At 40.1% G+C, this 18,709-nt stretch overlaps 1 protein-coding gene across 15 annotated transcripts in view; it reads right to left on the reverse strand.

Moving 5' to 3' along the window:
* Positions 1–18,709, reverse strand: part of LOC122548896 (protein tyrosine phosphatase type IVA 3-like) — a 154,541-nt gene that overhangs the window by 18,201 nt on the left and 117,631 nt on the right. For 14 of the 15 annotated variants that reach the window (XM_043687836.1, XM_043687832.1, XM_043687827.1 and 11 more), the window contains 2 exons: positions 14,108–14,673; positions 4,938–5,030 (listed from right to left, as the gene is read on the reverse strand). In XM_043687836.1, coding sequence (XP_043543771.1) covers positions 4,938–5,030; positions 14,108–14,212 — 198 coding nt within the window. In that variant the 5' untranslated portion in view covers positions 14,213–14,673. Of the gene's footprint in view, positions 1–4,937; positions 5,031–14,107; positions 14,674–14,996; positions 15,088–18,709 lie in introns of those variants that run through there. The other variant, XM_043687837.1, reaches the window with a different exon arrangement.

Genomic DNA, 18,709 nt, shown 5'->3' on the forward strand with positions numbered 1-18,709 from the left:
CAGACCCCACTCCTCCAACCATAACAAGGACAGAACGCCCCTGGTGCTCACCTTCCACCCTACCAACCTTCGCATAAACCAAGTCATCCGCCGACATTTCCGCCACCTCCAAATGGACCCCACCACCAGGGATATATTTCCCTCCCCACTCCTTTCCGACTTCCGCAAAGACTGTTCCCTCTATGACTACCTGGTCAGGTCCATGCCCCCCTACAACACACCCTCCCATCCTGGCACCTTCCCCTGCCACTGCAGGAATTGCAAAACGTGCGCACACACCAGCTTCCTCACCTCCATCCAAGGCCCTAAAGGAGCCTTCCACATCCATTAAAGCTTTACCTGCACATCCACCAATATCATTTATTGTATCCGTTGCTCCCAATTACTGTTCCTTGGATGCTGCCTGAACTGCTGTGCTTTTCCAGCACCACTCTAATCTAGACTCTGGTTTCCAGCATCTGCAGTCATTGTTTTTACCTAGTTGATCCACACAGACAGTTGCCTGAGGCAGGAATTGAACCCGGGTCTCTGGCTCTGTGAGGCAGCAGTGCTAACCACTGTGCCACCGTGCCGCCCATAATTGGATTTATTTTTGTCAGATGCACTGAGATAGTGAAAATTGCTTTACATGCTATCCAAGCAAATCATACCTTTGCAGAAGTATGTCAAAGTAATGGAACAGATTGCAGAATATAGTGTTACAGCTATAGAGGAAGATCAACTTTAATATACCGGAAGTCACTTCACAAGTCTGAGGAAGAAGCTGTTCTTGAAACTGTTGGCATGTGTTTTCAAACTTTGCATCTTCTGCCTGACAGAAGGTGGTGGGACAGAGTATAACTGGTCCTTGATTATGTGACTGTTTTCCCGAGGCAATGGGAAGTATTGACGGAGTCAATGGATGGAAGGCTGGCTTGTGAGATGAACTGGGCTCTGCTCAAGTCTAATTTCTTGCAGTCTTGGGAACAGCAGTTGCCATACCAAACTTTGATGTATCTACACAGGATGCTTTCTATGATGCAAATATAAAAATGCTAAGAATCATTTGTGGACATGCCAAATTTATTTAGCCTTCTGAGGAAGTACAGGCATTGGTGTGTTTTCTTGACCGTAATATTGGTGTGGATGAGCCAGGACAGATTATTGTGGAACCAGTATGGAATCATGGGAAGACCTAGAACTGTCTATTGACTGAACAGGCAGTCACAACATTAACCTGATTAGATAAATAGGTAATCAAGTAATAACATGATTGGTTTGTAACAGCTAAAAGTGGGCTAAAAGCACTGTACAAAAAGTGTCTGCTTTCTTTTGTTCAGTGAAGATGCTCTGTACTCCCAGAGATTTTCTTCCCACTAATGCAAAACAATAAAGCCCTTTGACAATGAAGCACATCTGGATGTCAAGTGATTCATTTAGTCATACTGCCTTACCAATTTGGCACTTCGAGCAGTGTATGAGAAGTGTGGACCAATGGGTAAAGTGATCAGATTGCACGAGTACCATCGTAACGTGTAACACTGGCTTCTTCAGTGTCGCCTTACGGTGTCATGTCTGAACTTTAAAAAGGGTCTGCTGGGTGTCAAAGAGCAGTAGGTGCTGAAATAATAAGTGTTGCGACTCCAGTATGATCATAGCCACTTTAATATAATGGCTAGGCGAGGAACCTCTTGGGTGGTTAAGTAAACTAGGAGACACTCTAAGACATGTCGAGTGTGGGGTGGGGCTCCTCAGAGTGCGGTCAACTGCACAGTCTGATGTAAATGAAACATTTGGATAGTGTACTCCAGGACACAGTCACAGGCCACCTAGAGACATACCTTGATGCAAGGTAGGGTCCTCTTGGATGGCTAAGTTAACTGGCAAGACAATTCAAGTCACGGCTTGAGGAAAGGGCGAGGGTCCCCAGAGTTGTCATCTGCGCATTAGGACTTATCTGAAATGAGTTAACTAGTGTGACCTGACAAATTATTCCTCATAGGAGTGCTTACAATTTCCTGCAACTATACATTCAGTCCTCAAGTGATTGATATAGATTATATGACGTCCCAGCATTGATCAGTGTGCCATGCCTTGGCTTACATCTTGCCAAACCAAAGAGTGACCCATTTATCTGCAACAAAATAGATAGCTGGAAAAGCTCAGCAGGTCTGGCAGCACCTGTGGACAAAACTTAGAGTCAACAGTCAAATGAGCCTTCCTCAGAACATTTCTCTCCATAGTTTCCTGCTAGCTCACTTTTCACCTTGAACACATCAGGACAAATGCAAGTATGCCAACAGGCAAATGATCACAACAATTTACTTTAGAAAAGATTGACTATTGGTTAGTAAACTGTTCAAGGTGTGGACATTATAAAGCAACAGGGAACTAAAGGTTCTCCTTGCTCCTGAGTAACACCAACCCTATGCAAGACTTGAACACATTCTTTTTGTTTGCAGAGAACTGTTACTACTTCTTGCAAGATCAAGCCTGTCTTGATCAGAACATTGTTAGCTGAACAACGTGTAAAGTTGCAAATGGGCAAAAGGCTACCACATTCACTGGAAAAGTGCCTGGTCGACTTCCAAATACTCTTGAAAGGCAAAGTATCTCAGAAATTTCCACAAGTAGTTAAGGAAGCTGTTTCACACTGCAACTAAGCAGTGGTGATGTGAATGCTACTTTCCACTAATCAAATGCTGCAGTCAGTCCAAAAACACAATTGAAAAGGTCTCGTCTGAACTTCAGTACCAGTGCTTTGCCAATTAAACAGGATGTTATGTCCCAACGATTGTCTCACCAAATCAAACTTGTTCCTTTGGCTGGCTCAACCAGCAAAACCCAAGTTAATTGTCTACTGTTAGATGAGATTCTAAAAATAGGCAACAGACACTGAACAATCTGGATTGTAGTTATAGCCACAATGACAATTAATTTAAGGTAATCAAATCAAATTCAAGCATGGCGCATTTAAGCTTGCTGGAAGTGATATTTATACGCATGAATGCATTCTCTGCAAAGGAGAGTGTAAGTTTTGCACCTTTTTCTGAATTACCTGGAAGCCTAAGAAAGCTGGACTTCTCTAATGGCAACACATCAGCCAGAGTTGACATGCCAACAAGTCAAGTGCTCCTTTTCCTCCTGTAGTATAAATTGTTATACTACAGGAGGAAACTTGGTGTTCTTGCATTTGTTAGAATGAATACAAGATGAAAAGTTTCAGCAACAAGTTTTTTTTTTAAACAGTAATATTGCACATGGCTTTTTTTTTCCATGAAGTATAAATTTTATTTTCATAGAGTGAGCCAAAGATGTTAACTGATAATTTCTAACTTGTTAAAAAGTTCTGAATTTGACAGATTGAGGAATGCAAATTTTAAACCGGTCGAGTTCCAGACATTTGGCATAGCAATTTAAAAACTTAAATCCCAGATACAAAAAAATCCTTTCTACTAATAATGTATTAACAACTGAGAATTGAAACATAAAAATAGGATTATTTAAATTAAAAAGTGACAATGGAATGAAAATTGGTTTAAGTAGATAAGGTGAATAGAAAGATGGGAAACTGGATCCTCAGCTTCCTGACCCACAGGCCATAATGTGAAGATTGGGGACAATATTTCATTCTCAGTAACACACTACACTGCAGCCTCCTATGACTGTCACCAAATACTAGACTAATGCCATTTACAAATTCGTTGTGAGTGCTAAAGTCGGGTCTTGGCATGAAAAGATACAAGATGGAATATTTCCCTAGATAAATCCAGTGCAGTATTTACTAAGACTCCAAAAATGCGCTTCTACAGCAGGTTGTTCTATGGCGCAGTAAGAATGATCTGTGACAACTTAATCATCTCCACTGAGATCGAAGTGACTGCAAACTTTAAAAAAATTACAACTTACCTATTCTTCTGAAAAAAGTGTCTGATAATATTAACTACTATTCATAAACATGAGCACAAACAGGACAACATTGGTGGTGAGATAACAGCATAATGACATCAAAAGCTGGCTGTTTGGGAGACTTGTGAACAGAAGTAGCAAGCTAAACAGATTAGCTCAGTTGGTTTGACGGCTGGTTTGTGAGGCAATGTTCAATTCCCACACCTTTTGAGGTTATTATGAAGAATTCTGCTTCTTAATCTCTCTTCTTGCTAAAGGCTTGGTGAACCTCAGGTTAAATAGTTACCAGTCATTTCTCCCTCTCTCTCTCTCTCTCTCTCTGATGAGTGCAGCCCTAACATCCTCGAAGATTGTGGTGACTTTACATTTATCCTTGATTGAAACATACAAAATTCTAACTGGACTGCATATACTAGATGCAAGGAGGATATCTTCCCTGGTTTCTTCACTTAGAGGGTATTTTATCTACAGAATTCTCTGCCACAGAAGACCGTGGGGGATAAGTCACTAAATATATTCAAGAGATAGATACATTTTTAGATACTAAAGCCATCATAGGGTATGGGGAGAAAGTGCAACATGGCATTATGATAGAGAATCAGCCACAATCATATTATATGGTGGGGTAGGCTTGAAGGGCTGAGTGACCTACTCCTGCTCCTAGTTTGTGCCCACATTTCTACGTGAAAGGGCAAAAGCAAGTTTGGTCATGTTTTAGTGGTTTATATTAGTTCAGTGAATATTTCATAGCATTGAAAATTAATAAATCCAACACTTTAAAAAAATCTTGATCTGCAAAGAGGCACTTACTTGCGAAGTTTGGCTGAGTGCTAATAGGTTTGAATCATTGTGCTGAATATAAGCATAGTGCATTGATATGACAAATTTCTGAGATTGCAAGCTTCCAAATGCTCACTTCATTCACAATTCATTAACAGCAGGTTTTTGTTGTTTTGCTCAGTTCAATATTTGGATTTTTTCACTTTATTTGGAAAAGTTCATACGATTGCTTTAACCAAATGGAAATTAACGTGAAACTTCATACTTACGATTACATCAATACCTTCATTCTCCAGTGGAGTCTTGTCATACGTGGCGTCACATACTCTCACAAGAGTGGTCACACCATATTTTTGCAGTTCCTAAAGGAGTGAACAGCACATGAAACATTTCAGACAATACAGAAAAAAAGACAGATGACTGAAAGAATCAGAGGTACTTTTGTTTTTATTCTGCTTGAAAGTTGGGTCTTTCCCAATTAAAAAACAACTCCAAATTTAATACAAATTCAGATCTTTTGGATCTTCTAATTAAAAAAAAATTCAAATGTAGCTGGAGTTGGCCCTTATTTCAGAAACAGGAACAAGTAAAACTTGACTGTAGGTTTATTCATTTTGGCCATATTCAAAATTTCTCACTGGTTGGATGATAGGTTGAAAAGCAAATACTTATTTTTAATAGGAAAGAGTTAGTTAATTTTCATTAAGAGTCTGCCTGATATTCTTCTAAAAATGCTTTCACAAAATTTATTGTCCATTCCTAATTACCCTGAAGATGGTGTTGAGTAACTTTCTTGAACTGCTGCAGTCTAAATCAGTCTAGATATGTCCTGCTGTCAGGAAGATGCCCAAGGATTAACCCAGTGACTGTGAAAACATGTCAATAAAAGGCCCAAGATAGGGTGGAGAGCAATGTGGAAGGGATACATGGCATTCCCATGTGTCTGCTGCCCTGCTGATTCTAGGTGGTGGAGGTCACAGGTTCTGTCAAAGTAATCTGTGAATTGCAGGGCTGGCCTAGAAAACTTCCAAACTACTGGCGTTTTGGGATTTAAGTACTGGACTGGAGAGATATTTGCTGTCTATGTCTACCTCTTATCTGTGACTTATCTCCGCACTAAACCCAGTCCAGTGGCTGCTGAATTCCCCCTTCCAAACTGATGATGTCTCCAGGCTTGACTATTCCAATGCTGCCCTGGTTAGCTGGCAATCTGCCACCCACCAATAACTTGAACTCAATTAAAACTTTACTGTTCACATTCTAATTTGCACCATCAACTGTCTGGGTTCTGACCAAAACATTTAAATCTTAAAATTCTCACCCTCAGCTTTGATTCTTTCAATGGACCTTTCTCCTCACATCTATAATCTAATCTAGTAATACAACCTTCCTTGAGCCATGCCTTCTCCAATTCTAGTCTTTTACACCTCAGAATGCCTTCATTCCACTATTAACATTGTGCTTTCAGCTAACTCTGAAATTTTCTTCTTAAACATCTTTGCTTCTTACCCTTCCTGAAGGCACTCAAGATTTATTTTCTTAGTCTCCCGTCATTTCATCAAGTTCCTTCTTTTATTTTGTTCGAAAGATATCTGTGAAGTGCTTTGGAATGACATGAAGCAAGTAATTGTCGTCAAGGTATAGCCTCATTGATCAATATGAATCAGGCTCAAATACCTGTTAAGCCTACTGACTTCAACAATTTAAACCTGGAGATTTTAATAGCCAACAGCAGCAAATGTTAACATTGATACCATAGCACAGAAAATGGTCATTTAGTCCTTCACATCAATTTCAATTCATTGAAAAAGCGATCCTACGTTTCATCCTTGCTCCCACAACCATAAAATATTTTCCTTTTCTCTAGTTTTTATTTTATTTTATTTATTTTATTTCTGAAAATTACTTATAAATTTGTTTCTATGTTTCCATAGGTAATACAGTTCCAATCATCAACCTTATTGGCAATGGAAACTAAATCTTCTCATTTATTTCAATTTTTTCATGACTTCAGTAAATTTCCCTTCAGCCTTGTCTGTTCCAAGTCCAAATGTTTCCCAGCATCTCTAAGCTCCCTGCGTGACTGATGCTTTTAATCTCTGGTAAAATCCTAGTGTATCTCCTTGGTGCAGTCTCTAAAACCTTGACGTCCTTCCTATAGAGTAATATCTAGAATTGATAGGCAATATTTCAGCCGAGGCTTCACCAGTAATTTATAAAGGTTCAGCACAATAATCTTAATTTTGTATAGCATACCTCTTTATAAAAAGATACATATTAGAACCAGCTATCTGCTGCAATGTGCATGCAGGTCTGCCCTGTAATTGACCCTAAAACACTAAGTTTGCAGTTTGTCACTGACATTAGTTAAATGAATGTTGTTAAGCGACACATGATCAGAAGGCCCTGCTCTCAGGTTCCTGCAACACTACAAAAGACAGACACTGAGCAGTGATAAGGGAAAGAAAACCTAGTTGGTGCAACAGAAATACTCCTCGAAAATAATTATTCCCCCAAATTTATTACTTTTATTCGTGTAAAAGTTGATCTTGCATAAAAGTCGACCCCTTACTTTTGGCCAAAACTATTTGTATCTTCCATATATCCCATGTAAACACTGACTCTACTATATCACATTATAAACCTCTTACAACCATTAACTCACTTCAATGAAATCGCATTCACTCATTCATACCAGCAACTCTGCTCATCGCTATTTACTATATTACATCTCTACTCATTCATAACTGTATTTAGCCCACTTGGTTTACCACAGCACGTTCTGATTCATTCATTCAGACTGGTACTAATTCTATCAGTACTTATCGTACTTTGCTCACTATACATCCAAAAGTTAACATCGTTAAAAAGCTAATCATTTTAATTGAGCCATTAGATCTGAATTTAAAAAAAGAGAGATATATTAGCTACACATCTTCAATTTTTTGACAAATTGGTTAATGTTGCTGATGTTCATTACACAAGTGTGTAAATGGGAGGGAAACTGAAGAATTTGGCAGGAAAGTTCGTTCAAGAAGTTTACACATGCAAAATTTAATAAATGTTTCATTTTAAAAGGGTGCCATTATACCAGGCCATGACTATTTTGAACAGTGTGATTTTGCAGGATTTCAATGAATCTTTGACATTAAAATTTTCATACAGACTGTATAAATAAAATTTACTACCAGTAATTCATTGTTTCTCTTGCTTTCATCCGGTAATTACTTTTTTGTAATTCATTGTGTTTTTCTTCTTTACCTGGGATTAGTTGAGCAATCAAATCGACTTCTGCTAATAATATAGTATTTCGAACTGCAGCATGAATTTCAACCCCTCAAAACTAGTACCCCCTGCAAGGCGACCTTATAAATTGAGCCTTTAAAAAGTCTAAAAGATTCGACTTTTACACGAGTGTATACAGTATTTGGAACCCTTTAGCAATGATTCTGCTACTTTTCTGGTAAACTATGGTAAACCAAGAGGCTTCACAGAATCTTACAATCATTAAAAAAAGTGTAGAAGGAAATCATTGCCTGCACAAGCTGTATGATCTCGTGTCAATTTCCTGCTTCTCCCCCAGCCCCATATCTCTGCACACCATCAATATCCAAAAAATCCACTGATCTCTTGAATGGCTCAATCCAATCTGCCTTTACAATTTGTTGGGGTATACCAATTGCTATGTGAAAGAATTTTTTTTTCTAGTATCACTCTTGCTTTGTTTGCACATCACTTTAAATCTCTCTCATTATTGCTTCTTTTACAAATGCAAACTGCTTCATCCAATCTCTGTTCAGTTCACTCATGATTTTGAAAAACTCAACTGGATCTCCTCTCATTCTGGATCAATGGTGCTGGAAGAGCACAGCAATTCAGGCAGCATCCGACGAGCAGCAAAATCGACGTTTCGGGCAAAAGCCCTTCATCAGGAATAAAGCTTTATTCCTGATGAAGGGCTTTTGCCCGAAACGTCGATTTTGCTGCTCGTCGGATGCTGCCTGAATTGCTGTGCTCTTCCAGCACCACTGATCCAGAATCTGGTTTCCAGCATCTGCAGTCATTGTTTTTACCTCTTTGGATCTCCTCTCAGCCTTCTTTTCTCCCAGGAGAGCAGTCCCAACTTTATGAATCTATCCTCATAACTAAAATGCTTCCTCGTGTGAGAAACTTTAGTTAATTGTTTCTGTACTCTTTTCAATGCATTCTCATCTTTCTTAAAGTGCGGAACCCATAACTGAACGGAATACAGTTGAAGTCTAACAAGTGTCTTGTATAACAACACCTCCTTGTACTCTTATGTTCCTATTTATAAAGCGGAGAACACTGCATGCTTTATTTACAGTCCTCTCCACCTATTCTGCCACCTTCAATGATCTGTGCACCCAGATTCTTCTGCAACTGCACTCCCTTCATAACCGTACCCTTACTTTATGTTGTCTTTCATTGTTCTTCCAACCAAGGTGCATTACCTCACACTTCTCTGCATTGGACCTTATCTGCTCACTCCACAAACTTGTCAATGTCCTTTTGGACAATGTTATTTCCCTCCTCGTTTTTCCTCTAAGATCTCTGTGCGGCATTTACCTAATGTTCAAGTTTAATTTTCCTTCTGTATTTCAATATTTAAGAAAAAGTGTACAATTTTTTATTCTGTAATGCTTGTGAAAACTAAACCATTACTTCCTTCAGATAACAATGGGCTCCTTAAGTTAGGGAAATTTAGACAGCATTTGAAGGATGTTTGTTAAACCTAGAGGTTTGTGGGTATATGGAATACATTTCCATCAAATAAGCTGAGTTGAAGGACAAAATCTTAACATTCAACCTGATATTCATGAACAAAATGAATTTCTAATGCAATCTGCAACAGCTGTCCAACTTAGGAAGTTGGATCATTCAAATGAGCAAAACTTGACTGATGAGAATAAACAGCTCAGTTGTCATCATCTTTAAGAGATGTGAACCCTCTAAATACTGAAGAACGATGTAGATGAACGCTTCATATGCCATACCTTATAAGTTTACAGGATAAGTGCTGAAAATTGGGATTAGAATTGATTGATTTTGGAAGAATGATATGGGCACGATGAATTGAAGGGCCTCCTTTTATGCTGTAACAACTCAGACTGATATCTTTTTAAATTAGCCTTCAATTCTCAATTTTTGGGACTGACATTGGAGAAAACAGCCAACAATGCACCAACTATCACAATTACCATAAAACTGAGCATTGCACTAGCTCTAAGCTGCACCATCCCATTTAGCTTGGCAATCTATATTACTCAAATTTGAAGCCACTTCACAGTATTCTTACTGACTATAGCTATACAGAGTCAGAGTCACTTAGCATGGAAACAAACTCTTTGGTTCAACTAGTCCACTCTGATCAAATTAAACTAGTCCCACTTGCCTGTATTTAGCCCATGTCTCTCCAAACCTTTCCTATTCATGTAGTTACCAAAATGTCTTTTAAATGTTGTAACTGTACCTGCATCCACTACTTCCTCTGGCAGCACATCCCAGAGACGAACCACCCTCATGAAAATGTTGCCCCTTATGTCCTTTGTAAAACTTTCTCCTCTCACCTTAAAACTATGTTCTGTAGTTTTGAACTCCTCACCTTAGAGAAAAGACACTTGCTACTCACCTTATTTCTGCCCCTCATGATTTTATAAATCTCTAGAAGGTCACCCCTCAACCTCCTACGCTCCAGTGAGAAAAGTCCCAACCTAGCCAGTCTAATTTTATAACTCAAATTCCTGGCAACATCCTGTTAATTCTTTTCTCAAAACCTCTACAATTTCATGATAAATCTTCCTATAGCAGAACGATCAGAATTTCACACAGTACTCAAGAGGCCTCATCAACGTCAATTCGTGCCCTAACGCCTTTACTCAAAGGTCTGAGCACATGTATGATTAGTGTCAAAGTATAGCAAACTTCCAAAATTGTAAATGCGAAAAATATTTTCAACTGTTAATGGTTCATGTTGCAGTATAGAGTATTTTTCAATCCGAGATGAATCTGCATTATTGCTTAAGTGGCAAATTGAATTGAAGCAGATCCAAGATTAAACCTCCAAGGAGTCTCAAGTTGGATGATGCTTGAGTCTTGGCTTTAGTCTTCAGTCAATATCCAAAAAAGTTAGAATTACTGTGTGAACATCTTTGGGATCCATAACTAAAACCCAATTGTCTTATAATAAATTTGGTAGGTTACATTAGGCTTCTGAGGGTTAGTTTGGAGAGCTCATGAAACTCTGAACTACAGGCTGTCTATCTGCAAAAGAGGGAACGATCACCTGTTCATAAAATGTTACATTTGTAGACGTAACAAAACTACTTTCATTTGGAAAAATGCCTCCACTACTGTAACCTGCCTCAGTTCTTTATCTTTAAAAAGAGATTTTCTTCGGACTTAATCAGGCATTTTCTCCATTTACTCTAAGAAAACAATAAAGGTTTTGAAAATCAAAAATTGAGAAATTTTCAATTACACAAAAATAATCTTATTGCCATTTTCCTATGATGACAAATGAGAAACAACTCTTGTGCCTCTCTCTCATTGGTTTAGTGTCAGACTTGCTCAAAATTCTGCTTTCTTCAATGGAGATGGCTTCAATTTAAAATGAGCATATCATCTACAGTTCAAAGTTCCTGGTAAGTGTATTCTGATGTAATCAGATTGGAATTGCAGTACAGGAACTGGTTAAAGAATACTAAGGAATAGAATTATTTATTACATTAGCACAGCCTTCTGCATCACAGAAATGGTTTCAAATTGGACCAGATAATGTGTCAATAGTAACACCTGATGAAATCAATTTGTGGGCAGATCAGGATATCATGCCTGATGACTTTTGAGTGGATCATTTAAGAAGAAAGCATCTGGAATCTGAAGGTAGCCCTTTTCCATCTTCCAAGAAAAGTTTAAAATTTCACTTTAGGTTACTGGACATTCATTATTTCGCTGCTCCTTGGATGCTGCCTGAACTGCTGTGTTCTTCCAGCACCACTAATCCAGAATTCATTATTTTATTCTACGGGAACCGTTTATCCCCACCTCAATTGTGATAATTTTTACACATGACGTATTTATACAGAATCAAATTAAAGACCAAACCCCAAAAGTTATTTCTCCTTCAGATGTGAAGGAGACTAAGCTATTACACACCCAATGGCTTCTACTTGCATATTTCTGTGTGTATACTCAGACAGGTCTACAGCACAGAAGAATGCCCTTCAGCCTGTCATGTCAATGCCAGTCAAAAGCCATCTATTCTAATCCCATTTTCCAGCACATGGTCTTATATACCTTGGCATTGTGAGTGCACATATAAATGTTTCTTAAATGTTATGAGTGTGTCTGCCTTTTCCAGACAGTAGGCTCTAGATTCTAACCACTTTCTGGGTGAAAAATATCTTTTCCTCACATTTCCTCCAAACCTTCTGCCCTTTACCTTAAACCTACACCCCAAGTCACTGAATAGTGTCTTCCTGTATACCCATGCCCCTCAATTTTATACATCTTAACTGTGTACCCTCTCAATCTCCTCTGCTGCAGGGAAAACAACCCCAGTTTGTTCAATCTCTCTTCATAACAGACTCTCCAGCCTAGGGAAGATTTGCACTCACTTCAGTACTATCACATCCCTCCTATAACTTGGATTCCAGAAATGCACAAATACTCAAGCTGTGACTACATTTATCCAGACTGAATTCCATTTGCCACTGATCATCTGTATCCTCTTACAAAGGTTATCCTCACTATTTACTATCGCGCCAATTTTTGTGTCATCCATGAACTGGCTCATCAACCCTCCTACATTAGACTCCAAGTCATTCATTTAAACCACAAAATAGCAAGGGACCCAACATATGCATGTTTTGAACTTATGAAGGATGAGGATGAAGGAGTGCAAGATGCTTCAATTCAGAGTAAGACAACGCAAATTGCTATACTTTTCAGTAACTTGAGAGCTTCACATTAAATATTAGTTTAAACTTTTAAAAAATTCATTCACGGGATAAGGGCATCACTGGCTAGGCAGCATTTATTGCTCATTGTGATAAATGTCAGAAGCAAAGTCTTCATCTGGGGACTAGACATTAAGAACTGAAGAAACAAGAGAAAGAGTAGATAGAACATAAGGCATCTTGAACCTGTTCTGACATTCAATAACATAATTGCAGATCTGATTCTGGCCTCAGTTCCACTTTTCTGTCTATTCCCCATAACCATAGACTCCCCTATGTTTCAAAATCTGTCCACTGTGGCAATAAATAGATTTCATGGTTCAGCTGTCACAGCTACCTGGAACAGAGAATTCCAAAGGTTCACAACTGAGCTGACGTTGCTCTTTATTTCCATTTTAAATAACGGATTCCTTATTCTACAACTACGTAACCGAGCTCAAGAATCCTCCGAAAAGATATACCTTTCATTCTGCTCAACTCCAATGAGTATCAGCACAACCGGCCCAACTTTTCCTCAAAGGCAAGTGACTTTCAACCTGGGTATCAAACTACCAAATCTCTTCCGAACTGCCTCTAACATAAATATACCCCTTAAGCAAGAAGGCTTAACCAGCATGTAGTACTTAAGGTGTGATCACATCTACGGCCTGTACAGTTGTAGTAAGATTTCCCAACATCTGTACTCCATTACTCTTACATTCAAGGCCAACTTTTCTTTTGCCTCCTTAATTACACACTTTCACAAACGTTTGAGATTCAACATCTTGAACAAAACCTGAACTGGACTAACCATATAAGCACTACAGTTATAAGAGCAAGCCCAAGGTTAGGAATTCAGTAGTTACATACCTCCGTCCCTCATGCCCACTTGAAAATACCCATCTAACACCTTCAAGATTTACTCCCTCCATATTAGAGTTCTGCATCCTAAACACCACCTTCCAAATCTGTGAATTTTACCACCTAGAAGGATAAGGGCAGCAGGTGCACAGGAACACCATCATCTGCACGTTTTACTCCCAAATATGTACCATCATGACATAATCCTACACCACCATTCCTTCAGTATCACCTGGAACTCCCTGCCTAACGTCACTGCTGGTGTACCTTATGGACTGTTGTGGTTTTAAAGGAGGGGAACGGAATCAGTTTGTGCAAGAGAAAGATAAGCATTTGTTTCCTGCGCTGCAATAGATTTGTAATTATCGATGTTAATAATGATGCACAGCTATTTGGTCATTATTTTTAATCCTAGGAAACCATTAATACACAAAATCCAAACAGAAATCACTCAAACTCCATTTTGGGGTTAGCAAAAAGGCACTACCTTAAGTATGCATTGGTGGGAGCCAAATGTTCTGGTCATGCAATCATTCTTCATGCAACCACAATCAGAGTCATAATTTGACCCATCGGCATACTTTGAATGTTGTAAACATGTTTAGCACTTCAAGACTCACCTCTATAAATGCACTCAGTGTAGCATTTGTAGGATTGTGGGTAATGAGAAACCTCATGTGCTTGTAACTAACTTCCACGGGCGCAGGGCGATTTATCCGAGCCATGGGGGGTCAGAATCAGCGGCACAAAGAAGTATTAGTACAAGGTCAGTATATGATCCCAATCTCTCCAAGTTAATACATGCGCACAGTCTTCATAGGATTGTATGTTTCTTACTGCAGCAAGGAAATATTCTTCTTTGAAACTTCTCAAATCAGCCTCCTTTGTTCACTTGTTATGCACTCTCCTTCAAACCATGTATAATTCTAAACTCAGCAGTTCAGTCACCCCATTTGGAGATGCATTTCAAGGCAGTAGGAACACAACTGGAGATACTGAACAGGCCAAGTCTGTTATTTCTCCTATTCTTGCCAAAAATAAAGTTCTGATGGTTAATCCAAAGTGGTGGTCTTCAAGTTCTTGCTCAAATTTACTTGTCTGAGAAGATGCTATGTTGTGCTGGGCAATAGCCACTGCTGTTTCTCACAAACTCCATAAAAGTGTGCTGAAAGGAGCTGTTGAACCACTAGAGAGAGAGAGAGAGAGAGAGAGAGAAAATTTATGTTATTTTAAAAGAGTTGCATAAAAAGGTAGATTAGACAAAAAATTGTCTTAAGTAGCTGCCCACAATCAGGAAGGTAATAGAGCAGTTGAGCAAGATGACTTGTGCCCCATTTCAATCTTAGATTACTTAACTACTGAATGCATCTAAACCACTGAATGACAAGGCAATTTGTTTCATGCCACATCTAAAATGTTAACCTTCAGATAATTTTGTTTAAACTGTGATGAATCCTTGTTGCTTTCACAAAGGAAATATCAGCATTAGTATAAACAAACTAGACATACTGTCATATGCCACAGTAAGAATTTATGCTGTGACTAACTCATTCTTCAGTTATATTACATGCTTGCAATACAACTGAGCAAATTTCCCAATTTTCTACTGCCTTTTAAGTATTGTACTTTAGCACTTCCTGTACCTTTTCCTCAGCAATGTGGTGCAATCAAGAGTTTCAGCAGTAACTACCTTAACTGGTATGGTGGGTTTGTTTGTTGGAATGCATAAAGTCATTAAATCATATGCCTAGAACACACCTAACTAATGTTTAATTTTACGATTCTGACCGAATAAGCTGGTAGTAATAGGATAAAACAAAAAAGTGAACAAAGCTTCTTTAGAAGGGGGTTAGAAACAAAGTAAAATCTTTTGATTGCTGCCAACTGAATTTACTAAAATAATCTTTCGAAGCAGTAATTATTCATTAATGGAAGGCTATGCCTTCTTTGACTTTCAGATATTGTAAGTAATTACATATGTATGTTTCATACATTACACAATCTGCATGAATTAAAACAAATAGTTGATGCACCAACTCACATATACAGTAAATACTGCCAAATCATACCACTTGAGTTGTAAGCTGTATATGAAGGAGTGAAACAGTAGTCAAAGGCATTTGTCTGATTCAGGACAAAGGAAATAATCAGATTAGATGACCATAAACAAACTGGCAAATTTTTTTATTCAGTTCTCCAGCAACATTTATCAAGCCAAAATAGAAAAAAAAAAGTTGCAAAAACAGAAATTGCTGGAAAATCTCAGCAGGTCTGGCAGCATCTGTGGAAAGAAATCAGAGTTAACGTTTTGGGTCCAGTGATCCTTCTTCAGAGCTGATGATAGCTAGGAAAAAGTTTTTTTTAAAAATGTAGAAGATCAGGAGAATAGAGGAGAGAAAAACAGTTGGGGATTAGAGTGGTGCTGGTAAAGCACAGCAGTTCAGGCAGCATCCGAGGAGCAGGGAAATCGATGTTTCGGGCAAAAGCCCTTCATCAGGAAAACAGCTGTATTCCTGATGAAGGGCTTTTGCCAGAAACGTCGATTTCCCTGCTCCTCGGATGCTGCCTGAACTGCTGCGCTTTTCCAGCACCACTCTAATCCAGAATCTGGTTTCCAGCATCTGCAGTCATTGTTTTTACCTAGAAAAACAGTTGGACAGTTAAAAGAGTTTATAATGGTCAGTTTAGGAGAATGTGTAGCTATGTTGAATCCATGATGAACACCACCTGAAAGAAGAATGGAAGGCAAAAAAAAAAGGGCAGCAGAATGAACTTTGGATGGAAGACTTCAACGTAACACCAAGTTGGCAATCGTAAAGGACATGGCTGTTAGACCGGGTCTGCCATGTGCATTAAGGAAACCAAAGAGACAAAACCTACATTATCTTACCCTCACCAATCAACCTTTAGGAGCTGCATATGTCCATGGCTGTAACGACAGTATTGAACACTGCAACAATTGTGTTATGTAGCACTACCTCTGCTAAACATAGCAAATTTCAAACAGATCTAGCAAATAGAGACCAGATACAAGATGCTGCCAGCCATTAGCAGCAGCACTACTCAGTACTAATTGGCAAGCAGGCCTATACTCCACTCTACTAGTACCATCACACCAAGGGGCTAATTCTGGATTCAATGTGTACAGGACGGCATGCCTGGACCAGCACTAAGTAAAAAAAAAATTCAGAACATGAAAGTATAACAGAACTACCTGCATGCCAAACTGTGGAAAATTAGGAGAAAGTGAGGACTGCAGAGGCTGGAGACCAGAGTAGATTGTGATGCTGGAAAAGCACAGCAGTCAGGCAGTATCCAAGCAGGAGAATTGTCATTTCGGGCATAAGCCCTTCATTATGAATGAGGCTTGTGGGCTGGGGGGGCCGAGATATAAATGGGAGGGGGGTGGGGAAAGGAAAATGAAAATGCAATAGGTAGATGAAGGTGGGGGATAAGGTGATGGGTCGGAGACGAAGGTGGTGCGGATATTTGGAAAAGACAGGTCAAGAGCGTGGTACTGAGTTGGAGGCTTGGGACTGGGATAAGGTGACAATAGACAATAGGTGCAGGAGTAGGCCATTCTGCCCTTCGAGCCTGCACTACCACTCAATATGATAATTGCTGATCATCCTTAATCAGTATCTTGTTCCTGCCTTATCTCCATAACCCTTGATTCCACAATCCTGGAGACCTCTATCCAACTATTTCTTAAATGAATCCAGAGACTGGGCCTCCACTGCCCTCTGGGGCAGAGCATTTACACAGCCACCACTCTCTGGGTGAAGAGGTTTACATAGAACATAGAACAATACAGCACAGAACAGGCCCTTCGGCCCACAATGTTGTGCCGAACATTTGTCCTAGCTTAAGCACCCATCCACGTACCTATCCAATTGCCGCTTAAAGGTCACCAAAGATTCTGACTCTACCACTCCCACAGGCAGTGCATTCCATGCCCCCACCACTCTCTGGGTAAAGAACCCACCCCTGACATCGCCCCTATACCTTCCACCCTTCACCTTAAATTTATGTCCCCTTGTAACACTCTGTTGTACCCGGGGAAAAAGTTTCTGACTGTCTACTCTATCCATTCCTCTGAGGTTTCTCCTCATTTCTGTTCTAAATGGTCTACCCCGTATTTTTAAGCTGTTTTCTCTGGTTCGGCAGATGGGGGGAGAGGAAATGAGGAAAGTGATGAAATCCACATTAATTCCATGTGGTTGCAGGGTCCCAAGACAGAAGATGTTCTTCCTCCAGGCACTGGGTGGTAGATGAGGCCCAGGAACTGCAGGCCCTTGGTGGAGTGGGAGGGGGAGTTGTAGTGATGGGGTCTGTTTGTAGGTGGTGAAAGTGATGGAGGATGATGTGATATATATACACACACACACACACACAGAGGTTGGTGGGGGTGGAAGGTGAGGACTGGGGGGGGGGGGGGGTTCTGTCCTTGTTGCGTTGGGAAGAGTGGGGTTCAAGGGCAGAGATGCAGGAAGTATACATCGCATACATTGCATCATCCTCCACCACTTCTGCCACCGACAAACAAACCCCACTCCGATCAGCGCTTCGAGAGATCATTCCCTTTGCAATTCCCTTGTCAGATCCAGCCCCCCGCCACTCCTGGCATCTTCCCCTGCCACCGCAGGAAGTTCAAAACCTGTGTCCACACCTCCCTCCAAGGCCCCAAAGAATCCTTCCACATTTGACAGAAATTTACCTGTACCTCCAATAATGTCATCTACTGTTTCTGTTGCACTCGACATGGTCTCCTCTACATCGGGGATACAGAACATTTCAGAGAACATCTCTGGGCCACCGATACTAACCAAGCCCACTACCCCGTGGCTGAACGCTTCAAAGTTTCCCCCCCCCCCTCCACTTCACCAAGGACATCGCCAAACCCTAACCATCTGATGCCTGCAGGAAGAACACCTCATCTTCCACTTGGGACCCTACATGAGATTAAATGTGGATTTCACCAGTTTCATTTCCCTTTACCCCATCTTAGCCCAGTCCCAAGCTTCCAATCTGGCACCGCCCTCTTGACCTGTCCATCATTTTTCCCATCTATCCATTCCACCTTCTTCTCCGACCTATCATCTTCTCCCCCACCTTCATCTACCTACTACATTCTTAGCTACCTTCGCCCCACCCTCCCCATTTATCTCTCAAGCCCCCCCCCCCCCCCCCCCCCCCCGCCCCCCACCCCCCCCCCTCCTCTC

Source organism: Chiloscyllium plagiosum, chromosome 4 (genome assembly GCF_004010195.1).
Source record: "Chiloscyllium plagiosum isolate BGI_BamShark_2017 chromosome 4, ASM401019v2, whole genome shotgun sequence".
NCBI classification, from domain to species: domain Eukaryota; kingdom Metazoa; phylum Chordata; class Chondrichthyes; order Orectolobiformes; family Hemiscylliidae; genus Chiloscyllium; species Chiloscyllium plagiosum.